At 41.8% G+C, this 22459-nt stretch overlaps 1 protein-coding gene across 1 annotated transcript in view; it reads right to left on the bottom strand.

Annotated features, from left to right (window-relative positions):
- Window positions 1-22459, bottom strand: part of LOC124799171 (synaptic vesicle glycoprotein 2B-like) — a 239455-nt gene that overhangs the window by 141336 nt on the left and 75660 nt on the right. Inside the window, exon 2 of the mRNA XM_047262709.1 lies at window positions 22102-22155. Coding sequence (XP_047118665.1) covers window positions 22102-22155 — 54 coding nt within the window. The remainder of the gene's footprint in view (window positions 1-22101; window positions 22156-22459) is intronic.

The raw sequence follows: 22459 nt of genomic DNA, 5'->3' as shown, positions 1-22459 counted from the left end.
CAGTTTGAACAATTAACAACTCCAGAACAAATGTTTTTAAGAATAGTCTACAAGTGATGACCTGGGATGATATTTATAATGAACCAAAAACTGACATAAAATTTAACCTATTTCATGATAAATCCATATCATTATTTGAAAACAGGTTTCCACACAAGTTATGAGAAAGGACAGTAAACAGCCACACACAAAAAAACATGGATAACTAGAGAAATAAAGTATCTTGTGAAAGGAAAAGGGAAATGCATCTGTCAGTAAGATAAGGTAAAAACTCTGGCAATATAATCAAGTCTGAGATATATTCAGAATTCTTTGATACTATCAGGTATTAGTAATATGATTTTATGAATTTATATGTTTGTATAAAACCAAAATTCGTTATGTCATACATAACTATTTACATCTTATTTGCTTAGTATAAATTTGAAGATTTCATACAAAAACCTGTAAAGTCACATTTACCAAGTTTTGCTAACTATTTATCAGTTAATGTCTTTGACAATGATGTTAAACGCTTTGATTTAAATGTAATCTTTGTGCTTTTTCTTTCTACACATGGCAGGAAGTTGTGTGGTAATGGAGACAAGTCATCTGTGTGATGTGGTAGAAAGCAGACATTGTAGCTGGAACTGATATCCCAAGGAAACAAAAGAATATTACGTTTTATTATTCTGATATTTGAAGAGTTAAAATACAAATATTCAAAGTGCAGATGTTTTTTATTCAATAGATAGTGATTCACCAGACTTCCAGAATCCTAACACCAGTGCACGTTCTTTATACAAAGAAAACCTGCGTCATTACCATACCTCTATAAGAAGACAATGAAGCCATCTTCAAGACAATCAGATAAGTAAAAACTATACTTTAGTAAAGTGAATATACAATTCAATGCAACTCCATTCACAAGAATGACAAATTTCTGTTCCATAGGCAAGTCACTGAATATACAGTAGCGAATCAATATACTATATTTGGGGGTTCATCCAGGATATTAATATTCTACAAAGAAACATTAATCACTGATGTATTTGTCAAATAACCCCAAAGTAAAAAAAATTGCAATGAATGTAAAAGTCAACAAAGTGGAGATGAAATGAAAATACATTTAAGATCTGGGAACAATACGACTGGAAAGTAAAGATGACGCATCTCCCTGGCTGAGCTACCCAAGCACGACTCACAACCTGTACTCACAGTTTTACTTTCCCCAGTATCTTACTGCTACCTTCCAAATTTTATAGAAGCTCACATGTGAAACTTGCAAGACTGGAAGAAGTAAAGCTGTAAGGACAGGTCATGAATCGTGCTTGGATAGCTCAGTTGGTAGAGTACTTGACCGCAAAAGGCAAAGGTTACGAGTGGAGTCTCAGTCTCGTACACAGTTTTAATGTGCCAGGAAGTTTCATATCAGTGCACACTCCCCTACAGAGTGAAAAATTTCATTTAAAAAAAAAAAAAAAAAAAAAAAAAAAAAAAAAGGACGAAGAAACACAGTATATGGACTACCCTCTTCTTGCACATTTGCACTCACGCACTTTGATCTTGTTGATAATCAGCTTTAGGCATGGTGTAAATGACTGAAGGTCATGACTCTCACTCTGTCACTGGCTGCTGTGAGTGGGCCTTGTGCATACACAGACTGGCACTTGGCAATCCCACAGGGGCCTCTACGTGATGATGTGTTCCACTCCTCTACGATGTTTACATTTGGGCTTGGCTGAACTCGCTACTGGATTGAAACAGGGAGTTCTATCTTGCAGCCTTGCAGAGCTGTTATGTGGGCATGCAACTGCAGTTAATACTGAATGTATTTTAAACTCAGAGAGAAACATATAGCACTTAAGTGTCCACTCACAGATAACATGTAGAACATGCAGTTAATACTGAATGTATTTTAAACTCAGAGAGAAACATATAGCACTTAAGTGTCCACTCACAGATAACATGTAGAACATCGGTGAAATAATTTACACTCTTAAAGTTTTTTGTAAACAGAACTGTGTCCTGTCTGTTACTACCAAAGAGACAGGGTGTACACAGAGAGGCTGCAAGTCATTGTTCAGCACTCCCTACAGTGCCACACTGTACTGTTATCTGATATGCTTTCGGAAGTCACTGCATGTGAGTGACTAAAATGAGGAAGTACTGCCATGTGCAACAGGTATTTCGAAACTGGTAATGTGGCATCAGTTGCTAGCTGTGTGGTGTGATCTTTGTCTTGACCGCTAGATTTATGAAAGCATAATTAATGGTTTAATGACAGCTAAATACCTGTGACAAACAAAACTATAAATATGGTGGCTGCTTGTTTCATTTGCAGCAATTCAAGCTGTGCTCTTAGCTTCTTTTCTGTTCTCACTGTCAGAAATTGCAACATATTTGGAAATAAGCAGCCAAGTGTTTGTGACATTCAAGAACATAAATGACATTACAGCTCATTTCACCCACAGTAATTAGATTAGATTCCTGTCTAGCAACACCCTTTGACCCTTTGAAATTGTGAAATATTCTGGGGGAAAGAAATGGTCAGATATTCTGACATGAAAGAATATAAGTGTCATTGCTTATTGTCTCACTCACAGAAGTGTCATCTTTCTTTTCTTAATTTGAATGTTGTCACGAAACTGAAGAAACTCATTTCTGATAGAGGAAACTCTTATATGGAGATGACATAGAACATTGCAGAATATAATTCTGTTACATGAATAAGTCACAAAGATGTAAAAAGAGAACATGTACCAGGACACTAACATACTTCCTTCAACTTCCCTATTGCATGTCTCTAACCACATGACCACAGTGATAGGTTACAGTTTTGAAAATCATTATCATTCGTCTTAACTCTCCTAAGGACTTTTAAAGTTGATGTGTCCTTAACTGACATTAATTAAAGCAAATTGCACCTAGGGTGCCATTTTTGTGATAAATCTTCAATGTGCCAACACCCTGGAACACTGTACTTTCATAATACCCAAGTTAAAATACAGAAACAATGAAATACAATTAAGCTCCTTAAAATTAATGAGTGTGGAACATCATGTGACTGATTTCCAATTTCAGACAAACTGCAGTCCAAAGTGTTTGTGGCTTCTTGATTTTAGTCACTCATCATTCTATGGTTGTTTTAAAAGTGAGGTGTATGTCTGTGAACTTGTAAGATATGCAACTGCTGAATTTCTTTTTGAAATCATATCTTAAGTTTGTGCAGTGTTTAATGGCATGCACAAAAGCAGTAAAATGACAATTATATCTCATTTCATGTGCATACTGTTTAAAAGTATTATCTGTTGGTGTTTTTTTTTCCTTTGTGTTACACACCAGCACAGAAAGAACTTTTAAGTGTTCAACTCTACATGACTATGTTAATGTATAATTTTAGGCTAGGGTTCATAATTTCCTTATGCATTATCATGTCCATGCCCCTTTATTTTGACATCCAAAAACATGGCAGAGGGTTGTCCAATTTGCTTCACTCTGATGCAGTGTTGCCTCTCTATGGTATTTTATCTCTTTGGTCACTACAGTGTGATGAGGCTTAAGTCTGTCCGTCTTCTTCTTTCCACCATTCATTCTGACACTGTTAAGTAAGTTCCTTTTCTTCTTCACTCACATATGCCACTGCTTCAGTGTAGTCATGTTTATGTAAGTTGGGGTTTGCTTAGAACTTTCTACTTGATTCTCAGTCTCTATAACTTCACATTCAGCTACATTTTTTCCTGCTTTTGTAATATTAGTCAAAAATTTTTAAAATTTCCCCATCCATCTTGTTTCTGCTTTTCCATTGATAACATTATCTCCAGTTTCAGCCATAATGAATAATTTTGTAATAGTTTAATCTAAATAATTTGCCCAAACACATAAAGTACAGTTCTAACACAGTTTTCTTCAACTCATCACCCACTATTCTGCTTCCAAAAGTACGACTGTCTCCATCAGTTGTTCTACTGCAGCACTTCTTGGCAAAAAATACTACAGTTTTCTATCTAGCAACCTTTTTTCTCATTGTTCTGAACTGTTGCTGTCGAATTTGGTGCACAGTCTTTGATGTTGAATGCCGCCCCATGTTGTTACTTTTATTTCTTCTGTCATTTCATTTTTGCAAATATATCCCATTTATTTGATTCACTATGCAAAAATTCTTTTCATTCCAGCTGCATGGTCTGCTACGCTACCCATTTGCTCGACAATGCATGTCATCCCTCCTACTGTTGGCACAGATCTCCATCTCTTTCTAAATCAAAATTTTCATTTTTAGAGTAAATCAGTAAGTTGAAATATTTTATATATTTTCATTCAGTAATGTCCTATATAATAATGTCCTCTGGAAGAAAGTGCACATAGCTCGAAAATGTGCTGTGAGAATTGTGTGTAGTGTTCCCCAACAGTCATCTTGTAGATGTCTGTTTAATGAGTGAGACATTTTGAATTGATTACTGCTTCACAGAGTATTTATTCCCTCATGGATTTTGTTGTAAATAATCTACTGCAATTCAAAAGGAACAATTATGTACATAATTACAATATCTCAAGAAAAGATGGTGCTCATTACACCACATTAAGGTTGCATTTAGCACAAAAAAGGGTGGGGGAAAAAAGAAAATATGCATTCAATGATATAAAATATCTGGCAGACAGCCAAGTAAAATTTGAAAACAAATGGAAAAAGTTTCTCCTTGACAACTCCTATTCCAAGGATGAATTTCAATTACTGCATAGCTAAGTGTGTTAAAAGAATGTACATATTTCTATGAAATTTTGGTTACTGGACCAGCATGTACTTAATATCCTTGTGAGCATTGTTTTTGTTCAAGATTCTGGAAACATGCTCCAGATGTCACTGTAGAAGCCAAACACAACATAAATATCTTAACTATAAATGCAAGTGAGGACTTTCAAAAAGACTTCAAAGCTATACGAATTGTTACAAAAGGCTGAGGAGGAAAACCAAAGAGATCAAATATCATAAATGCACAATTTATAATATCACTACTGAACACTACAACTTCACTCAGGCTTGTACTCAACCTTTTACCATGACTCGTCTGCAAAAGGGATTTGGTTGTGCTCAGTTCCATTCGTGCCCCATATCAAGTAAATAGCCAGCCTAAGTACAGCAGTGAATGAATTCAAGTATTTGTCTAAATCACAATCATTCACAAATGATTTACACCAACAACAGTTTAGAATGAAAACGTTTTTTATTTTTCTAAATCACATCCACAAAGCAAACTGATGGCCACATGATACTATGTCGGCAGCTCTTAGCCGCACCGACCTTACCGCACCCATGGACCACGATCAAAAGACCTCGACCTTTGTCCCCTATCCTCTGTCCTGTGTCCGGTCATGTGACACTACATTAGTCAAATATATTATTTCTAAATATGGCCATCATGCATTTACAATGTTACAATATTAAAATACACAAAACAAAATACTTTTAAAAACAAAGATGATATGACTTACCAAATTAAAGCACTAGCAGGTCGACAGACACATAAACAAACACAAACATACACACAAAATTCTAGCTTTCGCAACAAACGGTTGCTTCATCAGGAAAGACGGAAGGAGAGGGAAAGATGAAAGGATGTGGGTTTTAAGGGAGAGGGTAAGGAGTCATTCCAATCCCGGGAGCGGAAAGACTTACCTTAGGGGGAAAAAAGGACAGGTATACACTCGCATACACACACATATCCATCCGCACATACACAGACACAAGCAGACATTTGTAAAGGCAAAGAGTTTGGGCAGAGATGTCAGTCGAGGCGGAAGTACATAGGCAAACATGTTGTTGAATGACAGGTCAGGTATGAGCGGCAGCAACTTGAAATTAGCGGAGGTTGAGGCCTGGTGGGTAACGAGAAGAGAGGATATACTGAAGGGCAAGTTCCCATCTCCAGAGTTCTGACAGGTTGGTGTTAGTGGTAAGTATCCAGATAACCCGGACGATGTAACACTGTGCCAAGATGTGCTGGCCATGCACCAAGGCATGTTTAGCCACAGGGTGATCCTCATTACCAACAACACTGTCTGCCTGTGTCCATTCATGCGAATGGATAGTTTGTTGCTGGTCATTCCCACATAGAAAGCTTCACAGTGTAGGCAGGTCAGTTGGTAGATCACGTGGGTGCTTTCACACGTGGCTCTGCCTTTGATCGTGTACACCTTCCGGGTTACAGGACTGGAGTAGGTGGTGGTGGGAGGGAGCATGGGACAGGTTTTACACCGGGGGGCAGTTACAAGGGTAGGAGCCAGAGGGTAGGGAAGGTGGTTTGGGGATTTCATAGGGATGAACTAAGAGGTTACGAAGGTTAGGTGGATGGCGGAAAGACACTCTTGGTGGAGTGGGGAGGATTTCATGAAGGATGGATCTCATTTCAGGGCAGGATTTGAGGAAGTTGTATCCCTGCTGGAGAGCCACATTCAGAATCTGATCCAGTCCCGGAAAGTATCCTGTCACAAGTGGGGCACTCTTGGGGTTCTTCTGTGGGAGGTTCTGGGTTTGAGGGGATGAGGAAGTGGCTCTGGTTATTTGCTTCTGTACCAGGGCGGGAGGGTAGTTGCGGGATGCGAAAGCTGTTTTCAGGTTGTTGGTATAATGGTTCAGGGCTTCCGGACTGGAACAGATTCGTTTGCCACGAAGACCTAGGCTGTAGGGAAGGGACCGTTTGATGTGGAATGGGTGGCAGCTGTCATAATGGAGGTACTGTTGTTTGTTGGTGGGTTTGATGTGGACGGACGTGTGAAGCTGGCCATTGGACAGGTGGAGGTCAACGTCAAGGAAAGTGGCATGGGATTTGGAGTAGGACCAGGTGAATCTGATGGAACCAACCTCCGCTAATTTCAAGTTGCCGCCGCTCATACCTCACCTGTCATTCAACAACATTTTTGCCTATGTACTTCAGCCTCGACTGACATCTCTGCCCAGACTCTTTGCCTTTACAAATGTCTGCTTGTGTCTGTGTATGTGCGGATGGACATGTGTGTGTATGCGAGTGTATACCTGTCCTTTTTCCCCCTAAGGTAAGTCTTTCCGCTCCCGGGATTGGAATGACTCCTTACCCTCTCCCTTAAAACCCACATCCTTTCGTCTTTCCCTCTCCTTCCGTCTTTCCTGATGAAGCAACCGTTTGTTGTAAAAGCTACAATTTTGTGTGTATGTTTGTGTTTGTTTATATGTCTATCGACCTGCCAGTGCTTTCATTTGGTAAGTCACATCATCTTTGTTTTTAGATATATTTTTCCCACGTGGGATGTTTCCCTCTATTATAAACAAAATACTTTATATTATTTTGTAGGCAAACAACAGATTATTTACATATTTAAGGGCACTCCACTTTTTGGCAGTTTCACCCTTCTTCCTTTGTTTAATCACATCTTTGCCTAAAAGGTGTGACCTACGAAATACTCATTTTGCTCTACATAGATCGAAACTGAACAGTACCTTCACAATAAAAGACAATAACTTATTATGCAGAGGTTCTCAAACATCCTTACAACTTAATTTTTATATAAAACATGTTCTTTAATATCCAAAATATTACCCCTGGTATTATGCTTTAAATTTGAGTTTTGAACTATTTTGAAGAGCTCTTATGTTTATGGAGTACTCCTATTTCAGTGATCAGATACCCAGCAAATCCAGTGATTAGTGAGAGAAGCACACCTCACACTATTAACATATGTACCAAGTTATGCACTGAGACATAGGCAATTATGTAACTTAGTAATTCAATGTGAAACAGTTATATGCTGCCTCCTCCCTTTATCAAGAAGGTGACTCCATAAATATAATAGAGGGAAACATTCCACATGGGAAAAATATATCTAAAAACAAAGATGATGTAACTTACCAAACGAAAGCGTTGGTATGTTGATAGAGACACTAACAAACACAAACACACACACAAAATTCAAGCTTTCGCAACCCAAGGTTGCTTTATCAGGAAGGAGGCTAGGAGAGGGAAAGACGAAAGGATGTGGGTTTTAAGTGAGAGGGTAAGGAGTCATTCCAATCCCAGGAGCGGAAAGACTTACCTTAGGGGGAAAAAGGGACAGGTATACACTCACACACACACACACACACACACACACACACACATATCCATCCGCACATATACAGACACAAGCAGACATATGTAAAGGCAAAGAGTTTGGGCAATAATTTTTTTTTCGCAATATCAATGTTTAAATAACATCTTTTGGCCTACAAATGCAGTTCCTTGTTATTTTTTTCAGTTTGATGGTTTCTTCTGTGGAACACTAATGCCTACATGACATCCAATTCGGAAAACTGGCCACACTACAACAATGGAAAAAGTGGCTAATGTATTCACTACAACATTTCCAAATGACATACATAATACAATAGGTAAAACTGACTTCTAAACACTCTTATATACAAAGCTATCATCCACTGTGCTATCCCTTTGTGACAATCTTGAATTAATTAAGTTATTATTATTTAAAATTTTTTCCATTCTGTTTGGTCTAACACAAAAGTCCATTTGAAAATGGTCTGCTGCAGCCCCATGCACCAGCAGGGCACGGAGGTGCCTAGAGTATGTACTTGGAAATCAGGAAAACAGACATGGGATCCTTTTGTGATGGCACTGCATGCAGTACACGCTGAGGTATGAAAACTGGTCACTATGTGAGAATTCAGGAAAATGTATGTGGTTCCAATATACAACTTTCGTTTTCACTTCAAAATATTTGATGTGATACCTTATAAAATGTACAGTTAAAACAAGAATGTGGTAAGATTCCATCAATGACAACAGTCTGGTAAAAACTTAATTGCAATCCCCCCCCCCCCACACCCCCCAGCTGCCTCGTCCCTTTCCTACGTGGCCCAAGGTGTCATCATACAAGGTCAGCACTGGCTCTTAAGCAAATTAGTTTGATCATCACTTCTACAGATAATTGATTCTAAATGACAGAATGCATTTTCATGATAAAGAATCTGTCCTGCAGTTCTGACTGCATGTTCCTGGAACATAGTTTAAGAAAGCCTGTGATTCTCTTGCCATATACACTCCTGGAAATGGAAAAAAGAACACATTGACACCGGTGTGTCAGACCCACCATACTTGCTCCGGACACTGCGAGAGGGCTGTACAAGCAATGATCACACGCACGGCACAGCGGACACACCAGGAACCGCGGTGTTGGCCGTCGAATGGCGCTAGCTGCGCAGCATTTGTGCACCGCCGCCGTCAGTGTCAGCCAGTTTGCCGTGGCATACGGAGCTCCATCGCAGTCTTTAACACTGGTAGCATGCCGCGACAGCGTGGACGTGAACCGTATGTGCAGTTGACGGACTTTGAGCGAGGGCGTATAGTGGGCATGCGGGAGGCCGGGTGGACGTACCGCCAAATTGCTCAACATGTGGGGCATGAGGTCTCCACAGTACATCGATGTTGTAGCCAGTGGTCGGCGGAAGGTGCACGTGCCCATCGACCTGGGACTGGACCGCAGCGACGCACGGATGCACGCCAAGACCGTAGGATCCTATGCAGTGCCGTAGGGGACCGCACCGCCACTTCCCAGCAAATTAGGGACACTGTTGCTTCTGGGGTATCGGCGAGGACCATTCGCAACCGTCTCCATGAAGCTGGGCTACGGTCCCGCACACCGTTAGGCCGTCTTCCGCTCACGCCCCAACATCGTACAGCCCGCCTCCAGTGGTGTCGCGACAGGCGTGAATGGAGGGACGAATGGAGACGTGTCGTCTTCAGCGATGAGAGTCGCTTCTGCCTTGATGCCAATGATGGTCGTATGCGTGTTTGGCACCGTGCAGGTGAGCACCACAATCAGGACTGCATACGACCGAGGCACACAGGGCCAACACCCGGCATCATGGTGTGGGGAGCGATCTCCTACACTGGCCGTACACCACTGGTGATTGTCGAGGGGACACTGAATAGTGCACAGTACATCCAAACCGTCATCGAACCCATCGTTCTACCATTCCTAGACCGGCAAGGGAACTTGCTGTTCCAACAGGACAATGCACGTCCGCATGTATCCCGTGCCACCCAACGTGCTCTAGAAGGTGTAAGTCAACTACCCTGGCCAGCAAGATCTCCGGATCTGTCCCCCATTGAGCATGTTTGGGACTGGATGAAGCGTCATCTCACGCGGTCTGCACGTCCAGCACGAACGCTGGTCCAACTGAGGCACCAGGTGGAAATGGCATGGCAAGCCGTTCCACAGGACTACATCCAGCATCTCTACGATCGTCTCCATGGGAGAATAGCAGCCTGCATTGCTGCGAAAGGTGGATATACACTGTACTAGTGCCGACATTGTGCATGCTCTGTTGCCTGTGTGTATGTGCCTGTGGTTCTGTCAGTGTGATCATGTGATGTATCTGACCCCAGGAATGTGTCAATAAAGTTTCCCCTTCCTGGGACAATGAATTCACGGTGTTCTTATTTCAATTTCCAGGAGTGTATTTTATACTGTGTGAAGAAATACACATTCAGAAGTTGTGCATATTTTGTATTTTAGATGGAATGAGTTTTAAAACTAGATCTTTAGAGCCTTTTTATTTATTTATTTATTTATTTAGCCCCCATATTACCACATTCATGATATTGGACTTGTCAAAGTACAGAACAGTATAAAATATTACATATTTACATCATGCACAAAATCTTATCATTGGTATCAACACGTCTTTATAACAAGAACACTCTGCTTAATTATATTATAAAATTTGTAGATGTACATACAGATAGAATAAAAGCTGGTGAAACACCTTGGCTGATTTTACTAAAACTATTAAATACCAGTACTTAGTTAAGTAGGCTTAGTAACATATGCCACAAAAGTTAGGTGCATAATTAGATACATACATGGATAAAAGAAGTTTGGTTTTATCTAGGAATGGTTTGATAATTATGAATTTTTGTTTAGAGAGTTATGAAGCAGATCTACAGATTTGAGCAAAATTCCAGGTATCCATTAATGCTGTAGAAGCTGTTGTTTATTAGTAGATTGTTTAGTTCTTTTTTTAATGTATTAATTTTTTTTTATTTTTTTATGCTATCTGGCAAAGCACTGTAAAGAGCACATCCCTATGATAGTCATTCCTGTTCCTCGTTTGATAATTTTGGATCTCACTATTCAGAGATGAAACTTGATGGTTTTTAATGAAGTAGGTACTTTCAAATATAAATATAGATGGTAAGGTCATGATTTTTAATTCGTTAAAGATACTTCTACATGGTGCTCTGTAAGCAACATCACTTATTAATCCTACAGATTTCTTTTGGAGCTTAAAATACTGCTTGGCAAAAGAGGTATTTCCCCAGAACACTATACCATACTTCGGTAGACTATGCATCTATGCGTAGTAAGCACTTAACACTGTTTCGATATTGCAGCAATCTTTAAGCATTCTTAATATGTAACAGTATTTGCTTAATTTTTTGTTAAGCATTTCTACATGTTTTTCCCACCTTAGATGCTCATCCACCCATAATCCTAAAAAAAAAAATTATGTGACTCTTTTGCTGAATTTGGCTATTCAATAATGTGAATTTTAGATTGGTCCTATTTTTGTTCCTTATGTGGTTGAAGTTAGTCCATACAGTTTTCTTGTCATTGACAACTAGACAGTTACCTTTAAACCATTTTTCTGCCACTTCTGCTGCTTTGTTGATTTCTTCCCTTTTATAATGAAACTGGTGTCATCAGCAAATAATATAGTATCAACTGTTGGAAACTGTTGTGGTAGGTCATTAATAAAAATTAAGAATAACAATGGTCCCAATACTGAGCCCTGGAGCACCTCTTTCGTATTCAGAATGGTACACATTTCCATCCTGTGAAATTTGTACTCTTTGCTTCCTATCAGTTAAATATGACTTGAACCACTCATAGGAAACACCACGGACACCATAATTATACATTTTCAACAGCTGTAGAGTATGATTTATGAGGTAAAACACTTTGGAAAGGTCCAAAAACAATCCTTGTCCTCAATAGCTGTGTAAACAAGTTTTAGGAAATTGAAGAGAGCTGTTTGTGTAGATTTGCCTTTTCTGAAACCATTCTGTGCATTTAGAAGAATTTTATTTTTGTTTAGGAAGATTAGCAATTTGTCATATATTATTCTTTAAATTATTTTCAAAAATACAGATAATAATGATAGTGGTCTGAAATTTTTAAAGTCAAACTTGCCACCACTTTTATAAACTGGTATTACTGTTAACTACTTAAGTTTACTTGTAAACACACTAGTTTCAAAGGAGTCATTGATTATGTCCACAAGTTGAGAGACAACATTATCAGTACTATATTTAATAATTTTGTCAGGGATACCATCAAATCTGCAGGTCATTTACTATTTAGTTTGCTGATAGCCATTTGTACTTCTTTGGGTGTTACAGGATACAGGTACATTGTTCTTTCATTTATTGGAGTTATTGCCTTTGTGTTTTTACGATTATTTTTAGTGGTGATCTGGTTTTGGACTTCATTAATATAATGAAACTTCCTGACAGATTAAATTGTGTGCCAGACCCAGACTCGATCTTGGGACCTTTGCCTTTCACAGGCAAGTGCTCTACCATCTGAACTACCCAAACAAGTCTCACAACCCACCCTCGCAGCTTCAGTTCTGCCAGCACCTCATCTCCTACCTTCCAGATGGTTGAGTTCTTGCCCGTGAAAGATAAAGGTTCTGAGTTTGAATCTTGGTCCGGCACACAGTTTTAATGTCTGGAAGTTTCATATATCATTCTGGAAACATCCCCCAGGCTGTGGCTAAGCCATGTCTCCGCAATGTCCTTTCTTCCAGGAATGCTAGTTCTGCAGGTTCGCAGAAGAGCTTTTGTGTAGTTTGGGAGGTAGGAGACAAGGTACTGGCAGAATTGAAGATGTGAGGGTGGATCATGACTCATGCTTGGTTAGCTAGGATGGTAGAGCACTTGTCCGCTACAGGCAGAGATCCTGAGTTAGAGTCTCGGTTCAGCACACAGTTTTACTCTGTCAGGAAGTTTCATATCAGCGCACACTCCACTGCAGAGTGAAAATCTCATTCTAGACTAATATAATGGTCATAAAACATATTAGCTATTAGAAGTGGATCATCAACAATTTCATTTCTGTGTTTTATGGTGATTTTTATTAATTGCATTTTCATGTTTGCCTGTATGATTATTAGTAACTTTCCACATAGGTTTCACTTTTTTGTTACCCTTTCATATATATGAATTATTGTGCTTCTTTTTTACAGCAACTATAGCTTCCTTGTGCTTTTTCCTATAACATTTTATGTATGGTTTCAAGGTAGTATTTTGCTTTGCACACTTATATAGCATTGTATTCTATTGTATGTTAACCGGGGACTTACAAACGATGGAGAGGCTCCATCCCCACCACAGCCGCAGTGGTCCACAACCCCACGCCGACTCTGCAGTCCACTTCACCCAACTGGGGACCTAGAAATGACGGAGAGGCTCCGTCCCCACCGCAGCTGCAGTGGTCCACAAGCCCACGATGATTACTACAGTCCACTTCACCCCTCCACCACCCCACACCAAACCCAGGGTTACTGTGCGGTTCGACCCCCATTGGACACACCTAGCTACGAACGGCGCCGGCCGCATGTCACGGCACGGCAGTCGAATAAGAGATACTGAGTTGTTATCATGTAACGAGCTATTGTTCCTAAGTGAGAGTGTTTGAATATCCACACAATTATTGGTGATTAAAGGTTATAACATTTTTTGGCGACGAGGTCGGATATTTTCACTGCGTTGTGGATTTGTGTGTTTGTGACAGGGCAGACATGGAACAGCTTATGCAAGCGCTCATCGAACAACAAACACAGCTGACGGCTGCTACTCAGGCGTTGTCGACGTCGCTTATTCATCATCTGTCTTCCTCTTCTCTGCCTCCATTCCCTCCTTACGACAAGGCCGCTGAAGACTGGGAGGATTATGAGAAGCGTTTGCGGCAACACTCCTTGGCTTTCGGCGTTGTCGACACTCCTATGTGTAAGTCGTTATTTCTATCTTGGATTTCCCCACGGATCTATCAGCTGCTATCTCAGTTAGCCCCTCTGTGGGAACCTGCCTCTCTGTCCTTCCAAGAAATGTGTGACTTATTGTCTAACTATTACCGAAAAAACACCCACGTCGTTGCCAACTGCGTGGCGTTCTACCGGTGTTGTAAACAGCCCCATCAATCTTACCGGGCTTGGGCGGTGGAACTACATGGTCTGAGTAGGAAATGTCAGTTTGTCACAGACACTCATCATGAGTTTTATGCTGATTCATTGGTTAGGGATGCTATTCTACGGCTTGCTCCTGATAAAGAAGTTCGGCAACGTGCCCTACAACTGCCAAACCCGTCGTTGTCGGAAGTTCTAAGCATCGCTCAATCCTTTGAAGTGTCTCACACTGCTGGCGCGCAAATAGACACGTGGTGTGATGTAGGCGCTGTACAGTCAACTTTCGACATGGACAATTTGCCTGTTTCACAGGAGAACGAAGATGTGGCGGCAGTTCACTCACATAAACAACGTCGCGTTGGGCCGCAACACTCGCAGCGAAAACGGCAACCACAGAAGCAGGTTCATTCTGCACTTCCTTCTTGTCCACGTTGTTTTGTACAGCATGACAGGGCCGCGTGTCCAAAACATTGAGCCATGTGTAATTCATGTAGGAAAAAAGGCCACATTGCTTCTGTGTGTCAGTCCCCTAAAGTTCCTGTCGACGAGGATGAGGCATCGGATATGGATGTTAACTGTGTGCTTTCTCCTACAAATAAGTTGTTTGTTACTGTTTGTGTTCTGGATAAAGACATTCGCATGCAAGTGGACACTGGATCTGCAGTAACTCTCATTAATTCTCACACGTATTTGGAGTTGGGCTCCCCTCCCTTGTATCCAGTTACGCGAAATCTGAGAACTTACAATAAACAGAAAATTCCTATCATTGGCCAGTTTGATGCTTCCACTGCCTACAAGTCTGTTGTTAGGCCCCTCATGTTTTATGTGGTGGATCATGCGGGCACTGAAAACCTGTTCGGTTATGATGCTTTCCAGTTGTTCGGGTTCTCCATTGATGATGATGTGCACCTCATATCTGAGGATATTCCGTATCAACAGCTGGACGGATTGTGTTCTGAATTTTCGTCCGTGTTCTCTGCTGATCTGGGTCGTGCCAAGGATTTTGAAGCCCACATTACTCTTAAACCTACAGCACGCCCTAAGTTTTTCTGGGCACGCCCTCTTCCGGTGGCGTTGCATGCACCTGTCAAGGATGAGATAGACAGGTTAACAGCTTCAGGGACTCTCCTTCCTGTTACCTCCAGCAAATGGGCATTGCCAATTGTGGTGGTTTCTAAACCAAACGGGAGTCTGCGATTGTGTGGTGATTTTAAAGCCACTGTCAACGCTCAGAGCCTCATTGACACTTATCCTCTTCCCCGTCCTGAGGAGTTATTTACCAAGCTCGCTGGGGGCCAATTCTTTTCCAAACTTGACTTATCGGAGGCGTACCATCAGTTGCCATTGGATGCTTCTTCCAAGGAATTTCTCGTCATCAACACTCCTTGTGGGTTGTATCAGTACCAGCGGTTACCATTTGGTGTCGCTAGCATGCCGGCCATTTTTCAGTGGTTTTTGGAACAGCTCACGGCTTCCGTTCTCGGCTGCATAAACTATCTGAATGACATTGTTGTCACGGGGGCCTCCACTGAGGAGCACCTTCGCAATTTGCATTCACTGTTTCGGGTTTTGCATTCGGCTGGATTGAGGTGCAATCTGGACAAGTCACAGTTCTTCCAACCTTCCATTGTGTATCTTGGTTTCCACCTGTCCCGTAAGGGTATACGTCCTCTATGTCAGCACATTGCAGCCATTAATGCTCTACCCCGGCCGTCTACGGTCAAAGAACTTCAGGCGTTTCTAGGCAAAATTGCTTATTATCACAAATTCATTCCATCCGCGGCGGCGGTAGCTCATCCTCTGCATCAGCTGTTACGCAAAAACGTCCCTTTCTGTTGGTCCGATGAGTGTGAGCAGGCTTTTGTCTGCCTGAAGGCTCATTTGGAGTCGGCACCTTGTCTTGCCACATTCCGTCCGGGTCAGCACTTGGTTCTGGCGACTGACGCGTCACAGTATGGCCTAGGGGCTGTTCTCGCCCATCGGTATGAGGATGGGTCAGCCCGGCCCAAGCCCGGTAAGATTGATGGGGCTGTTTACAACACCGGTAGAACGCCACACGGGTGGCAACGACGTGGGTGTTTTTTCGGTAATAGTTAGACAATAAGTCACACATTTCTTGGAAGGACAGAGAGGCAGGTTCCCACAGAGGGGCTAACTTCTGCGCAATGGCGTTACTCTCAAATTGAAAAGGAGTCACTCGCTATCATTTATGCTCTAAAAAAGTTCAGCGTTTTTTTGTATGGTTCTAAGTTTCATTTCATCACCGACCACAAGCCGCTGGTCTCTCTGTTCAGCCCATCAGCATCACTTCCGGATAAGGCAGCTCACCACCTGCAATGTTGGGCCTTATACTTGTCTTGTTTTCACTATGAGATTCACTATCATCCCACTGCCCAGCACGCCAACGCTGACGCATTGTCGCGATTGCCGATGGGCCCCGACCCGGTTTTCGATCATGATGAACTCCTCTGTTTCCACATTGATGAGGAAGAACGTCGAGCGGTTGAGGGTTTTCCACTTAAACGTTTGCAGGTCGTGTCGGCTACTGCGCGGGACCCAGTCCTGCGTCAGGTGATCGGTTTTGTTCAACGGGGTTGGCCGGACAGGACCAATGGCCGGGCATCGGATCCCCTTTGCAACTACCATGCCTTGCGCCTTCGTCTGTCTGTTCGTGATGGTGTTGTTCTTCTGGCCACGGATGGCGCATCTCCACGGGTTGTGGTGCCAGCCTCTCTTCGCAAAGATGTTCTCAAACTGTTGCATGAAGGCCATAGGGGTATTTCTCGGACTAAGTCCCTGGCCCACAGGCACGTTTATTGGCCTGGTATTGATTCGGACATCGCCCACATGGTTGCTGCGTGTGGTCAGTGTGCTCAACAACTGGCTGCACCTCGTACAATGCCCTCTCCGTGGCCTGATCCGGCGCAGCCATGGGAACGGGTGCACGTTGACTTTGCCGGCCCCTTCCTCGGTACTTATTGGTTACTGTTGATTGACGCCTTCTCGAAGTTTCTGTTTGTTGTTTGATGTCCGTCGCCCACCACTGCAGCGATGACGCTGGCTTTGTCCAAAATCTTTGCGCTAGAAGGTCTTCCATCCACGATCGTCATGGACAATGGCCCTCAGTTCTCTTCGCAGGCCTTCCGTGATTTTTGTACTGGACAAGGGATTCATCATGTTACAGCACCGCCCTTCCATCCGCAATCGAATGGGGAGGTCGAGCACCTTGTCCACACTTTCAAAAGCCAGATGAAAAAATTCCTTAGTGATTTTTCCACAGATGATGCTCTGCTGTAATTTCTGAGTTCTTATCGCTTCACGCCTCTGGGTGATCGCAGCCCTGCTGGACTCTTGCATGGCCGCCAACCGCGCACTCTACTGCACCTGCTTCACCCTGCCAGGCCTTGTGCTGTGTCCCCTAGTGCGGGAAAATACTCGGTGGGTGCCAACGTGTCGGCACGAGGGTATGGATCTCGCCCTAAATGGATTCCAGGGGTGGTCAAGGCTCTTTGCGGCCGCCGGCTTTGTGAAATACGTACGGACGACGGCATGGTTGTTCGCCATTACGACCAGATGCACCCATGAGTGGTGGCCACACCGGTGCCACCGCCCCTTCCTTTGCCTCCACCAGCCCGAGAAGCCAGTTCTGTCACTGCTGCCGATCTACCATACGTGTTGATGCAGCCGACGTCGCTACCGCTTCCGAATACTCCGGAACCGGCCCCAGTCGCGACACCGCCTTCTCCGGGACCCATCTCGCTGGAGCACACCCCCAGGTCCACGACACCTACGGATGCTGCTCTGGAGTTTTCACCCATCATCTCGTCCAGGAGGCACGTTCCACGCACGAGCTTCCGTCCTGGACATTTTTTACCATACTCTCGTGTCTCTCCACGGGATCTTCTCGGGGCCTCACAAGAGGCCATGGATGTCTCCGCACTGTCCATGTCTCCAAGGAAGTGGGTGTTTTTTTTTTTTTTCAAGGGGGGAAAAGTGTTGTGACAGTGCCACAACATTTAACAGTGCCGCCACGACAGTACACGCAAACGGCGATAGAGGCGCTCCGCAACTCGGCTGAGTGCGGGAGCACCACCTAGCTACGAACGGCGTCGGCCGCATGTCATGGCACGGCAGTCGAATAAGAGATACTGAGTTGTTATCATGTAACGAGCTATTGTTCCTAAGTGAGAGTGTTTGAATATCCACGCAATTATTGGTGATTAAAGGTTATAACAGTTTGGATCCTAACTTTTGCTTGGTGCTTCATCGTGATCTGTTGTTTTTAACTTCTGTCCACTCTGGTACAGCTTCCACCTCAGTCTTTTTACATGGTGATATTGTCTTCTGTACTGCTTCCCTGCCATTTGTTCATTCCACTGAAGGCATATTTACTGTTAACTTTTTGGTTTCTTCTTCTGCTATATTCTTATACTGTGGTGATATTGTCTTCTGTACTTGTTCATCCTTATGTCCAGATCAGGAGTCACAAAGTACTAGTGACTTTGTCAGCAAATGTGTATTCAAAACTAATTGGAAAAGGTCTCCAGGTCTTCTTTAGTTATTTTCCCACTCACACCTGTGTCTATGAAGATCATAGGCATCATTTTTCTCTTTCCCTTGACAAACAAGGTCCAAATTTCATTTTGGTCTTGGAATCACATGTAGAGTTTGCCTGCCAATTGTCCATCCACTGATATAGCAACATAAATTGTGTAGCTGTGTGTGTACTGTTAATTGATAGCAACATCAAGATGGTGTTTTCTCCCCTTTCATGGATAACGTTCTTTAAGAAGAAAGCTCATAGTTGACCTGACTCTGAACACATTCCCACACAGAACCCATCTGGATATTTTCTGTTGTGATATGCACATTGACTTCAGCGACAAATGCTTGAGCTCTGTCTCTTTCTTGTCATCTTTATCTTTTATGCATGATGGTATCCCAAACACCTTTATTAAATTAGTAGTAAATCCCAGTAATTCTGTAAAATTTGTACACCTGAGATCTTTGGCTACATCCAATGTCCATTTTGTAAATGCCAATAATGAATGGAAGAATTGCTTTCTCAAGCATCATCAAACTATGCCATTACGTGTTGTTTGTGACATTGAATTCTAGCATATGATTTATTTTGAAAATTGCACTGTCTTCTCCTTTCTTTGACACATAGTCCAGTAAGCTTTTGATACTGCTTTTAGCCTTTAGTTTAGGGTACCTTTTCAGGAGCTTGTCATATGCTTTGAAACCACTGATGTGCCAATCATAGTATATGTTCTCTGGTGTGTTGTCATCACATACCATCATGACACTTTTGACTTTAAACTTCTTGTCAGGAGAAGCTTGGAATCCACTGTCACTGCTTCCATCATCTCTTCTCAAACTTGTTGTATCACTACTGCTTGCATGGGAGTGTTCCTCATTATCATCACTAGCATCATAATTGTGTATTAGTTTTAAAATAGTATTCACTTCTAATGGGATGATAATATTTTTGCATTATAATAGATACTAGAAAACATGTGAATGATTCATCTTATGCATCAGTACCATCTTAACAAAGAATAGTTTATCGTAACTTCATCACAGCATATCACAATGCATTAGCAGGGTTGGTTACCAGTTGCTGACCCATCTTATGCTTCACTGTACATGAAACTTCACAAACTGTGATTTCACCTACACATTGCACCATCTCTGCAGGTCTCAAATGGCGTAGCGGCAGGCGAAGGTGGAATTTAGCAGCCTCTAATGAACAACTGCAGACATTCGCAGGAAAATGAATATCACTGGTGCAGTACACATTCTTTAAATGAGTCCTGATAGGACTCTGGTGTAAATGTGTTTGTTCTATCCTAAATACTTTCCTTTTAAAACTAAAGTAATATACAATTAACACTCTGAAAACAGAGTACACATTCCAGAATGAGATTTTCACTCTGCAGCGGAGTGTGCGCTGATATGAAACTTCCTGGCAGATTAAAACTGTGTGCCCAACCGAGACTCGAACTCGGGACCTTTGCCTTTCGCGGGCAAGTGCTCTACCAACTGAGCTACTGAAGCACGACTCACGCCCGGTACTCACAGCTTTACTTCTGCCAGTATCTCATCTCCTACCTTCCAAACTTTACAGAAGCTCACCTGCGAAACTTGCAGAACTAGCACTCCTGAAAGAAAAGATATACCGGATACATGGCTTAGCCACAGCCTGGGGGATGTTTCCAGAATGAGATTATCACTCTGCAGCGGAGTGTGCGCTGATATGAAACTTCCTGGCAGATTAAAACTGTGTGCCCGACCGAGACTCGAACTCGGGACCTTTGCCTTTCGCAGGCAAGTGCTCTACCAACTGAGCTACCGAAGCATGACTCACGCCCGGTACTCACACTCCGAGTTCCAGTCTTGGTAGGGCACACAGTTTTAATCTGCCAGGAAGTTTCATATCAGCACACACTCCGCTGCAGAGTGAAAATCTCAATCTGGAAACATCCCCCAGGCTGTGGCTAAGCCATGTCTCCGCTATATCCTTTCTTTCAGGAGTGCTAGTTCTGCAAGTTTCGCAGGAGAGCTTCTGTAAAGTTTGGAAGGTAGGAGACGAGATACTGGCAGAAGTAAAGCTTTGAGTACCGGGCGTTAGTCGTGCTTCGGTAACTCAGTTGGTAGAGCACTTGCCCGCGAAAGGCAAAGGTCCCGAGTTCGAGTCTCGGTCGGGCACACAGTTTTAATCTGCCAGGAAGTTTCAGAGTACACATTAATGATGAAGTTATAGAATGAGTTGATGAGTTTTTGTAATTATGGAAGTTGAAGATAATGACCAGATGGAAAAAAAGTAATAAAAATAGTAAAAATTTTATAAGAGTCCTTTAGGTAAAGAAAGTTTCCAAAATAAACATCCGATATATCTAAAAAAGCTTACAATAAGTGTGTATCAACAATTTTTACTTTTGGCAGTAGATACAGAGTTATGGCACAAAAAATGAGGGTTTTTTATTGAGCAAAGGAAATTTGGATATTTGAAAGTCTTAGGAAAGGCAGATAAATGGATTAGGTAACACAATGGAGTGAAAGAACCCATTATAACTGTAATGAAAATGAACCAGATGTGGGCACATTTAGCCAGATGAATGGATTGTAGATTAACAAATGATTCCCCCCCCCCACTAGCCCAGGAGATAATAGCAGACAAATGCAATGACCAAATGGTTGTGTGTAGATGGCACATACAGGTGAAAACGGTAGTACATGGAAAAGACTTGCATCCAGCAGTGCATGTATAAATCTTTTACTGATTGTAATGATGAATAAGATTATTAAAAAAAATGAAAAACAAAAAAGTGAGAAAAATAGGTCAATAACTGCAACACAAGTTTTATTCACTTCACAGACAGCTAGTGACATGATTCTTCCATTCAAAGTTCATGAGATTGTTGAAGCTTAGAAATATGACTCAAAATATCTCAACAAAATTTGTTACTGATTGGGAATGCAGGAAGTGACAAAATAAAAAACTATGACTGAGGACAAAAAAGTTGAAGTTTTGTGTATGAGCCAACAACTTGAACAAAATTGTAATTTTTTCTACATCTTAAAAAAGGCTACAGTTGGTGAAGCCACCTCAAATATAAATCATAAGATAAAATTCCTATTTTGAAATATTTTATCACTGAAATGCTGGAACTGACCCTTTCTTCCTGCAGTACTTCATAAGAGACAATTACAATAATAACAACAGACAAGCACAATCCTGATGAAATTTAACAAAAAACAATATATTTAAATTACCAGTTATGCCTAAGATATGAATTTATACATATTGTGACAAACAGTATGTTTCATTCAAAGTGTTTAATGTTTTTTAGTTCAAGATCAATGTGACTAGTTAGAAGAAAAACAAAAACAGGACAGCTTACCTGTCAGGGAGGCAGCCATTTCAAAATCTGCAGCCTCTACAGGCTCTGCAGGGGCTGAAAGAGAAAATTCTAAACTTTAATATTTGTCTTTATCTTCCAAAACAGTAGCAAACTATTGGAAAAATCAAGCAAGATGTAAATTGAGAGAACATTAAGCTATGGCCATTTTCACAACCTGTAATGTGTCTAGGTGGTTACATGATTTGAATATACTTCTATTTCTTTTATCTACCAATAGACACATCAATGCCAGATGTAGAAGTAACTTCAGGTGTGCCCCAGAGAAGTGTGTTGGTTGGTCCCTCTGCCATTTGTGTTGTATATTAATGACCTTGCCGGCAATATTAATACTAAAAGC

Source organism: Schistocerca piceifrons, chromosome 5, assembly GCF_021461385.2.
Source record: "Schistocerca piceifrons isolate TAMUIC-IGC-003096 chromosome 5, iqSchPice1.1, whole genome shotgun sequence".
NCBI lineage: Eukaryota > Metazoa > Arthropoda > Insecta > Orthoptera > Acrididae > Schistocerca > Schistocerca piceifrons.
This window is presented reverse-complemented; position numbering and strand designations above follow the sequence as displayed.